The sequence below is a fragment of the Crocuta crocuta genome, unplaced genomic scaffold (assembly GCF_008692635.1).
Source record: "Crocuta crocuta isolate KB4526 unplaced genomic scaffold, BGI_CrCroc_1.0 scaffold299, whole genome shotgun sequence".
NCBI classification, from domain to species: domain Eukaryota; kingdom Metazoa; phylum Chordata; class Mammalia; order Carnivora; family Hyaenidae; genus Crocuta; species Crocuta crocuta.
In genome coordinates, this window is record NW_027532747.1 from 6,024,952 (window position 1) to 6,034,866 (window position 9,915).

Consider the following 9,915-nt stretch of genomic DNA (forward strand, 5'->3'; position numbering starts at 1 on the left):
TAGCCAAAGGGATTTAGAGAAGGGATGCACACGCCTTCCTGGCCTGGCTTGCAAAGCTTCCCCTCGCCTGGTCTTTTGTACCTTCTACCCTGGGGGGCCCCCAGGCTTGATGTAGATTTGCATAATGGCTCTGGAGGCCATGCTGGGAGATGGTCAAGCCATCCAACGGAAGTGGTCTGGGTCTAGAATCAGAGGTGGGAGGACCCTTACTCATTCATTGGGAACGCATGTCATATGTTTTATATGAATAAGAAATAAACTTTCACCGGGGCACCTGAGTGGCTCAGTTGTTTAAGTGTCTGACTCTTGATTTGCCTCAGGTCTTGGGGTCGAGCCCCAGGTTGGGCTCCACACTGACAGCGCAGAGTTTGCTTGGGATTCTCTGTTTCCCTCTCTCTCTGCCCCTCCTCTGCTCACGCTGTCTCTGTCTCTCAAAATAAATAAACTTAAAAAATTGTAATGTAAACATCAGCGGAGAAAGGACCCCTGTCTTCCAGTCTTGGTGAGAAGGTAGGAGCCTCACTTTGCTGGACGCCTTGCTCTAAGCTGCAAAGCTGCCTCCTGTCATAAAGCTGCGAAAGGTTTGTTTTTCCTCTGGATAAAGCCAATTAGCCAACACAGATGTCCACCGAAATTACTAGGTGACTCTAGGATGAACTATTTGTGACAGATGGTGCTGTCAAAGCCTCTCACTCAAGAGCTAGTTGTTGTTTACCAGGAAACATGTATGTAACAGATCGTGTCTGCTTGGTTACAGAAAACAGTGAGATTTCCTTCTATGTTCGCAACCTTCAATGGATTGTCCACGCCAAGAGTGACGTTTTGTTTTAATGCTTATTCTGTTAATAAAGCTGTTTCTTTTCTCTCCTGCCCTGTGGAGGGATTTTCTGGGCTGGGTGAAGATTCTGTCTTTAATTGTATTTTTTTTTTTTTTTTTGGTACTGAGAGCAGATTGCATACACCGTGCCCCTTTTCTCTTTAATTTTCAGCTTGTATCTCCTAAGAATGTTCTCCTTTGAAATCACAGTACAGTGACAACATTCAGGAAATTTCATATTGATATAATAATTCTATCCAATCTAGAGTCCATGCTCCAACTTTGTCAACTGTCCCAAAATGTCCTTTATAGCACTTTTTCCTCTGGTGTAGACTCCAATCCAGGATCACAGATGGTCCTGAACCGCCATGGCTCATTCATCCTTATTTGGAACAGTGTTTCAATTTTCTCTCTTATTGACATCTTTAAGGAATATAGGGCCATTATTCAATAGGACAAACCCTACTGAGTTTGTGTGATGTTTCCATGTGATTCAATTCAGGTTCCTACAGAACAAAACTGGTTTCCTCTCTACCCCCCCCCCCCCCCAACTCTTCCTCCACTGGGTGACTTTGAAGGAAATCTCATGCATCACATCATTTCGTCCATAAATACCTCATTCACTTCATTGCAATTGAATTTAGCAACTTAATTTTCCTATTTAGTGTTACTAGGTCCTACTTAAGAGATTCCCTCTATAAATTCTATTAATGTTTCTCAAAAAATGAAAGTTTTGGTCTTCACATTTAATTAAATGATTCTCTAGAACCGAGCTTTTGTGTGGTGCGAGGTAGAGAATTCTGGGGGGTGATGGACATGTCCTCTGTCTTGGTTGTTGCAATGATTACACAACCATATGCAGTTACCTAAACTCATAGAACTGTGCGAGAAACAGGGTGATGTGTATTGTTTGTACGTTATACCTTAATAAGCCTCATGTCAAGCCATCACGAGCTGTTACGGAAACGTAAGTTAGAGACACAACAGGAGGGTGGGGACGTGCCACGGGGCTTAGGAGCTAACGCAGGAGCTATCTCCCCGTATTTTCTCTGGAAGACCCATCTCTTCTCCACTCTCAGCCCCTGTAGTTTGGGGGCCGGTCACCCCCACCTCTAGAAAGGTGTGTATAACCCCAGGCCTGCCCACCCCCAGCTCTGTGTTCCCCTGGCCACTGTGACCGGCTCAAGTTTAGGCTCAAGACCTGGACAAACAGCATATTCCCATCCTGGGATGAGACACAATGAACATGGGAAAGAGAATTGAAGCTCCAGGGGAGGTGCTGGGGCTCAGCAGGAGGGGGAGCTGATGGGAGAATGAAGCCTACTCAGGAGGAAGGAAGCCACCGAAGAGAGCGAGAGCATAGTGAGCTCTGAGGACATTGTTTTCAAGATCCAGCTCCAGCTGTGACTTACCAGTTGGACTTACCAGTTATGAGTCAACACCTTCCCATTTAAGTCCGTACGAGTGCTTTCCCACTGACGGAGTGAGCACGATCCGTCAGGCCTGCAGCCAGTCGAGTGACTGACAATTGTCACTTTACTGGACACGCCGAGGGAAAGAACCATAACAGGGTACAATGACTGGCTTGGTCCTTGAGGTGAGGAGTGGGTGAGTGACCTTTGTGAGAAAAGGACCCAAAACCTCGGGTCCCTGACTTCAAGCATCTCCTGACTCACCAGGGGAGAGACAATAAAACAAATGGCCTTTGAGGCAATGTGTGATAAATCCCCAAATATTTCCTTGTTACTGGTAATGTAGAATCCCACTGATTCTAACCTGTGCGTTTCCCCCTGACCTTCTGAGAACGCTGACATTAGAATGTGCCTTGGGATCAATGGCTTGTCAACGCCAGGAGCATCGATGCTGTCCTTGCTGGTGCCTGAGTGTGACCTCAAGTGCAGCTGTTCACACTGTCATCCTTTCACATTGAATTAGGTACCCTAGGCATATGTTCGTTTAATTGCCTTTCTAACTGTCTTTTTTTTTTTTCCTGTTCATCTAGTTTTTTTTTTTTAATAGTTTATTGTCAAGTTGGTTTCCATATAACACCCAGTGCTCATGCTCACAGATTACATTATGATTCAGCACTGAAGCGAAAAGGCAGTCCACCAGCACAAAGGCACTGGGGCAGAGCAGCAAACGTAAATCTGATATCAGGAAAGAAAATAAGCAGTCCCGGGAAGAAAGGCTGTAGTTTCACATTTTCTCGCAGAGTAAGAACGATGTGCTTTGTAGAAAAGGAAATGAAGGCCGCGAGGCAGGTTTCATGCTGCGTGATCGTGTGGACAAAGAAGGTGGGTGTGAGTCAGACATTGGGACCCAGAATATGAACACATTGGGTGTTGTTATCACAACAGCGTGTTGCTTACGTTTTCCTTTTCATCTGTGCGCAAGAATGTGAAGGGCAGAAACATAGGTCTAAGTTAGTCTGAAAGAGAGCTTTTTCAAATAGGAAGTCTAAGTAATAAGTAAGCATGGTTAAGGTTTAATGTCATTCGTAGAATTTCCTTTTCCTTTCTAAGTGGCACATAGCACAGTGAGGTCCCTTAGAATTCATCGTGTTTAGGGTCGGTGATTCCTGTTGAACGCTTATTCCGGGATTGGGTTCCGGAGTGTGTGAGAAGACACAGTGCATCAGAGAAAGTTCTCTCCGCACACACATCACACATTAAGGGCGGAATGGTGCATAAAGGAAAAGCTAGTGCTCTACTTACCGGGTCCAGGGGTTTGGAGCGGGCCCAGGTCATCACCGTGGATACCAAAATAAATACCTTTCGCTTCTCAAAGTGGCTGACTTCTTCATTCAGTGCTGTGGGGCCAAAAAGCGGGACAGTTATTTGGATCTACAAAGACCTGGTTTTCCAAAGCGTAGGTGGGACTTGAAATTACTCCTTTTTCCAGGAGCAAGCGAAGACGAGTGTCACCTCTCTGCAACACGAGCCTATCCGCCCCCCCCCAAGCCACCTGCCTGTCCCAAGAATGTTCTTGGCATTCTCCCTCCATCACCTGACCTCTTCTGAGCCCAGCTCACAACCCGAACCCCCGTTCCCGTGTCCCAGCCTCTAGCAATGTGCTGTCACGTTCACGGAGGGCCAGTGGTAATAACGATCATAGTTGGTTCGATTGGAACGGTTCACAGCTTTACTGAATCCTTACCATTATGGGATAGGTGCTCCCGTCAGCTCTGTTTTACAGATGAGGGAACAGAGGTGCGGTTTCCCAGAGGCACAGAGGAGTGCTGGGGCAGAGTCCCATCCAGGCAGCCTCCCTGCAAGGCCTGTGCTCTCCCCCACTACGCCCTAGAGCCAGCTGGCTGTGTGCAGAATGGAGCAGGAAGCCCTGTCCAGGTTAGGTCTGGGCAAGGGCCCCCAATCCGAAGCTAAGCCTCCTGTGCAGCCTGCGCCCTTGTGGAAGGAAGCAGTCTGGGGCGTGCCCACCCTTCCCACTCTACCCGGCCTGGGGAGGGCGGCCCAGGCAGCAGGTGCCGTGGGCCATGGCTGGAGGGTCTTTGGTTCATCAGCAGGGCTGGCTGAGTGGGAACATTCCGTGGGGATCAGAACTTAGGACGGTGGTGGGTGGAGAGAGGAACATTTGATTCCTGGAGGCTTCTTTCCTCCCCAGGGTGCTCTCTGCACATCTAAGCACTGAACCTCTTAAATACTTTGAGCGTGCGATGCTGCTAAAATGTTTTTCATGACATAGAATTTTGCAGAAGAAAAAAAAATCTACTAAAGAGAGGTCCCGTTACACTGTCAGGGGATCGAAGCGACGGGGTTGTCGTGGTACATTTTTTGGGTCTCAGGAGCTGATTCCCTAAAGAAGCAAAACAATAAAGTGATAATGTCCTGAATCTAATAAACGTGTGGATTCCGACGCCGAGGTGAGGCAGCATTGCAGAATTAAGTAGGAGAACACTGTGTCCACATACTAATCCCCTTCAAGGGCCCAAGTGTTTGCTTCAGTTTCCATTTTTATTCTATCAAAGAAAATTGCCGCTTCAATTTAATTTTGCCCTTTTACCCTTTCTGTTCTCCCGTGCTTTCAACTGGCCTATTTTGTGACTGCCTGGCACACTTAGACGTCCTCGAAGTGGGTTAGCCTTTCATTTATGATTATTTTAATGGGTCTAAAATAATCTGCTTGTTCACGAGTGAACAAGCACATTTTATCCCTTTTTTTAAAAAGTAGGCTGCACGCCCAATGTGGGGCTTGAACTCGTGACTCTGAGACCAAGAGTTGGATGCTCTGGGTGATCGAACCACCCAGGCACCCCCATTTTACCCTTATGTGCAAATGTTTTCTCTCATTTCTAATACTTTATTCCCTTTCTCCCATGTCATTTTGCCTTCCTTTGATAGAATCCGTGAAAGACAAGGTAGGAGAGTCCTTTTATATTGAAACATTTAAAAATTACTTAATGAAACATTATTAAGAAGTAATATATAGTCACTGCAAAAAGAAAACACAACAAACAAACATATTTAAAAAATAAACCAACAACCCCAAACGAAAAACAGGTCCCAAGTCTAAGAAGACGCACATCAGGTGAAATGACAACACTCTCAAAGCCCCACCCCACACCCCGGGTGACGCGGCTAGACGCTTCCCACTGTCCTTTCTTGCAGACACGGACACTGTATCTCAGAAGCCTGGTAATACAGTTAAATCCTTTCCAGCAAACAGAGAAGTAACATTTTCTTAATATTCAAAGCCCTTTATTAGAAGGCGTTACAGTAACACACAGTAACACACATTCTACATTTTAAAGCATGGAAGGAGAGGCAGTGCCCACGTTTGAGAAATGATTATGGCGCCTTTTCTTTTAATTGTTTTTTTACATTTATTTATTTCTGAGAGACAGAGAGAGGCAGAGCACAAGTCGGGGAGGGACAGAGAGAGAATGAGACACAGAATCTGAAGCAGGCTCCAGGCTCTGAGCTGTCAGCACAGAGCCCAATGCGGGGCTCGAACCCATGAACCGTGAGATCATGACCTGAGCCGAAGTTGGACACCCAGCCAACTGAGCCACCCAGTGCCCCGATTATGGCGCCTTTTGAAACGGGGGGGAGGGGAGGCTGTGAGGAGCTAAAATCCACCTGTCACAGCATAAGGGCAGTGGTTAACATCAAAAACTCATAATCACAGGACATCGGTGCAGGCATTTTTATTTATGAAAAAGCACGAGTGGGTTAAATGAGGTTCCTCTTCAGGTATAGGGATAGAGTGGGAAGGAAGTTCAAGGGCATCATGACTTTTTATTATAAGCCCTGCTGTGCGTTTTAATTTTCCAAACATCTCCAGGTTTTGTTTTTTTTAATGTTTATTCATTTTTGAGAAAGAAGGAGACAGAGTGTGAGTTGGGGAGGGGCAGAGAGAGACAGAGACACAGAATCCGAAGCAGGCTCCAGGCTCTGAGCTGTCAGCACAGAGCCCGATGCGGGGCTCGAACTCACAAACTCACTCACCTGAGCCAAAGTTGGATGTTTAACAGACCGAGCCACTCAAGCACCCCCAGACATGTCCAGGTTTTATTTTAAGGGAAAAAAACCTTTTAAATTGCAAGTATACATTATATAGAAAAATCAGTTTTCAAAGCCTGACACAAAATAAGGATTCAATACATGTTAGCTCTAATTATGATTTTAAGTGGTGCAATTATTTCAGAAGGCGCAATTATATATACGTCATCTGTAAATGTTTGCAGAGGGACAAAATACAGAAAGTAGGCTTTCAAAGAAGCTCTGTTTCCAAAAGTTGACACAATGTTCATGTTTTTGATTTGTTCCTTACGGGATGAAATGTAGGCACAAAGTTAAAAAAGAGAAATCAAATGCTCTAAGCTCCTGAGGAATCGCACACATCCAAAGATGGTATTTCTCCATCGTTTCCATGACTGTGGTACGGTCATTCCTGAGGCTCATTCCATTNCTGTTCCTTACTGGATGAAATGTAGGCACAAAGTTAAAAAAAGAAATCAAATGCTCTAAGCTCCTGAGGAATCGCACACATCCAAAGATGGTATTTCTCCATCGTTTCCCTGACTGTGGTACGGTCATTCCTGAGGCTCATTCCATTTCTTTGAATTTAAGCCAAAAATGTCACTTTGCTGTCCATCTTATTCAAGNTGTTTACTTTAAGGTGAGAGAACAGAGAGAGGAGACAGAGGATGCCAAGCAGGTTCCACACTGTCAGCCCACAGCCCAACGCGGGGCTCGAACTCACGAACTGTGAGATCATGCCCTGAGCTGAAGTCAAGAGTGGGATGCCTAACCAAATGAGCCACCCAGGCACCCCACCTACTGTTTAATTCTTTTTTAATGTTTGTTTATTTTTGAAAGAGAGAGAAAGACAGACAGAGTGCAAGTGGGGAAGGGGCAGACAGAGAGGGAGACACAGAATCTGAAACAGGCTCCAGGCTCCGAGCTGTCAGCACAGAGCCCGACGTGGGGCTTGAACCCACGAACCGTGAGATCATGACCTGAGCCGAAGTCGGACGCTTAGCCAACTGAGCCACCCAGGTGCCCCTCATTAGCCTAATTTCACTTCATGTTTTAGGTAAGTCTCAGATCAGGTTTCCCACGGTCCTCAAGTACCTCGTGTTCATTAGATGACTCTTAGGTTAAGTAAGTTGCACACAAGTAGTGTCCCTGGAGATAAAAGAAAGATCGTCACTGACCAGAGACTGCCCAGACGGCCTCCTCTGCTTGCTGCGGGTTCTCAGTGATGTTATAAATGATGACGTCACACTCCAGGAGGCGCATCAGAAGGTCTTCGCGAGAGAGGCTCTGAAAAAAGAGAATTGACAGTCGTTTGTTGCAAGGCGCGAACCTTACTATTTAGCTGGGATGACAGTTTCCAAATTAGCTATATGGCAGATGAAGTATCCTGCAGGAAACATGTGCAGGGTTTCTATTTAAAAACGAAGCTTTGGCTCTCTTCTGTGTGTAGTTTCTAAGTAACAAATAAGTTTATGAAAAGAGCTGGGAACAGAGGATTAAAAAATTGCATAATGATTGTAGGGACTATTTCTGCAGGCTGTTTAAACCCCAATTCAGAAGGGAGGAATTAGAACACACTGGAAGAAAAATGTGCCAGGCATTTGAAACGAACGCAAACTCTGTGCGAGATTTCTTGAGCCGTTATGTATCCTGAATCGCTCAGAAGTGCTGATGAGTGATGAACGTGGATGGTTTCAGAACCCTCAACGTGGCATTCATCCATCCTCTTTGCACATGCAAGGTGCCTTATTATAGGTGACAGTTGGGACTATTTCAGAAACACAGGAACTTTTAATGGGTAGAAATATAAAAGTTCCTACATTAGGTAGAAGTAACTTCGGTGATCACTGTGTTTTAGGAAGCTGTTCCTTCCTGTGTGGGGGCCAGCACATTTTTAGGAGTGCCGTGCTATGAGTGTTAGGGGCACCTGGGTGGCTCAGTGGGCTTCAGCGTCCAACTTCAGCTCAGCTCACGATCTCTGAGTTTGTGAGTTCGAGCCCTACATCGGGCTCTGTGCTGACAGCTCGGAGCCTGGAGCCTGCTTTGGAGTTTTCGTCTTGCTCTCTTTTCCCTCTCTCAAAAATAAACATTAAAAAAAATTAAAATAAAAATAACCCTAAAAAGGACCCCGCATTTCCAAATCGGGATTTGTTGTGATTCCAGTTCTCCTGAGGATCAGCTGTACCCACAGCTCCTTGACCAGTTTGCATGAAAAACAGAACATTGTCAGATCAAACGTGGGCTGCTTCCCACAAAACTTGGCTAGAGAACAAGAGAGTGAATGCCTTTCCTTATGAAAAGACGGGGCTACCCTGGTGCGGTTCATGCATCCCTGCTAAACCCAACAGCGCAGACGGCCAATTTCCCCAGCCTGGTTCTCGAAGGCATTTTGCATCCAGTTGTCCTCACTTCTTGGGGCTGCTGTCATTAAGTGTCACAGACGAGTGCCTCAAACAACAGAAGTTCATGTCCCACAGTCTGAAGGCTACGAGTCCGAGATCAAGGTGTTGACGGGGCCCGTCCCCTTGAAAGGCTGTGATGGAGATTCAGCTCTGGTGCCTCTCAGGCGACCTCTGACGTTCCGTGGCTTGTTAATGCAGCAAACCACATCTCCACCTTCCTCTTCACAGGTGGGCTCCCTGTGTGCATGTCTGGGTCTAAGTGCTCCCTTTTGGTAAGGACATAGGTCGTACTGGATTAGGGGACCACCCCAATGACCTCCTTTTAACTCAGTTTCCTCTGTAGAGACCTATCTCCAAATAAGGTCACGTTGCAAGGTGCCTGGGGTTAAGAGTTCGACAGATTTTTTTTCAGGAAGGCACAGTTCAATCCATGATACCATTCATTCGATTTCTTTTCTGGACTGAACGGGCCGAAGGGAAGACACTCTGAAAATGCTGATCCAAATATCTGTTTTTCAATAGTGAGACGAGGAGGAGCCTAGTCTCCCAACACACCTGAGACTGATCGAGATTCAGGAACGATGTGGGAAAGGAAGAAAGAAAGCCACTGGACAAACAGAAGGCGTGTGCTCCAGACGCGGCCCAAGAGAAGAGAGAGAAAGCATCTGTGATCCCAGCCCATGACAGCATGTGGGAGTGGTGTCCAAAGAAACACGCACACGCGTGTGAAATCATAGCTGGATGTCGAACGAAACAGGCACATTTCCAAGAGCAAGGCCATCCTGATCCGACGTTGCATGACCACATTTAGACATTCATTTGCTTATCCAACCAACATGTGGGGGCCTCATGTTTGACCCCGAGGATAGAGGCAAAAATGAATAATATCTGGTTGCTTATACTAAGGAGCAGTGTGTGTGTGTGTGTGTGTGTGTTGTTGGGAAAACTTTTAACAAATTATAGTCTAATGCAGACAAGGACGTATCTAATATAGGAAGCCTTTGAAAAAATTAAGAAAAAGACAACCTGCTCTTGGTGGGAAAATTATAAGAAGGCACCTACTCTGGGCACTCTGTACCCAACAGAACACAGCTCCAACTCATGCCCTTAGGCAGGCACCCTTGTGCAGTGTGCAACCTGCCCAGCCTTACGTGGCAGCCCCCAATATAGAAAGGGCTATCATAGAAGTGCATCTGAG

General features: G+C 46.2%; 1 protein-coding gene across 1 annotated transcript in view; it reads right to left on the reverse strand.

Annotated features, from left to right (window-relative positions):
- The window catches only part of AK7 (adenylate kinase 7), a 51,392-nt gene extending 43,796 nt beyond the window's left edge, over positions 1–7,596 (reverse strand). The window contains exons 1-2 of the mRNA XM_077780986.1: positions 7,494–7,596; positions 3,532–3,626 (exon numbers count right to left, since the gene is read on the reverse strand). Of these exons, the coding sequence (XP_077637112.1) occupies positions 3,532–3,626; positions 7,494–7,578 (180 nt within the window). The 5' untranslated portion in view covers positions 7,579–7,596. The remainder of the gene's footprint in view (positions 1–3,531; positions 3,627–7,493) is intronic.
- Between the last annotated feature and the right edge of the window lie 2,319 nt (positions 7,597–9,915).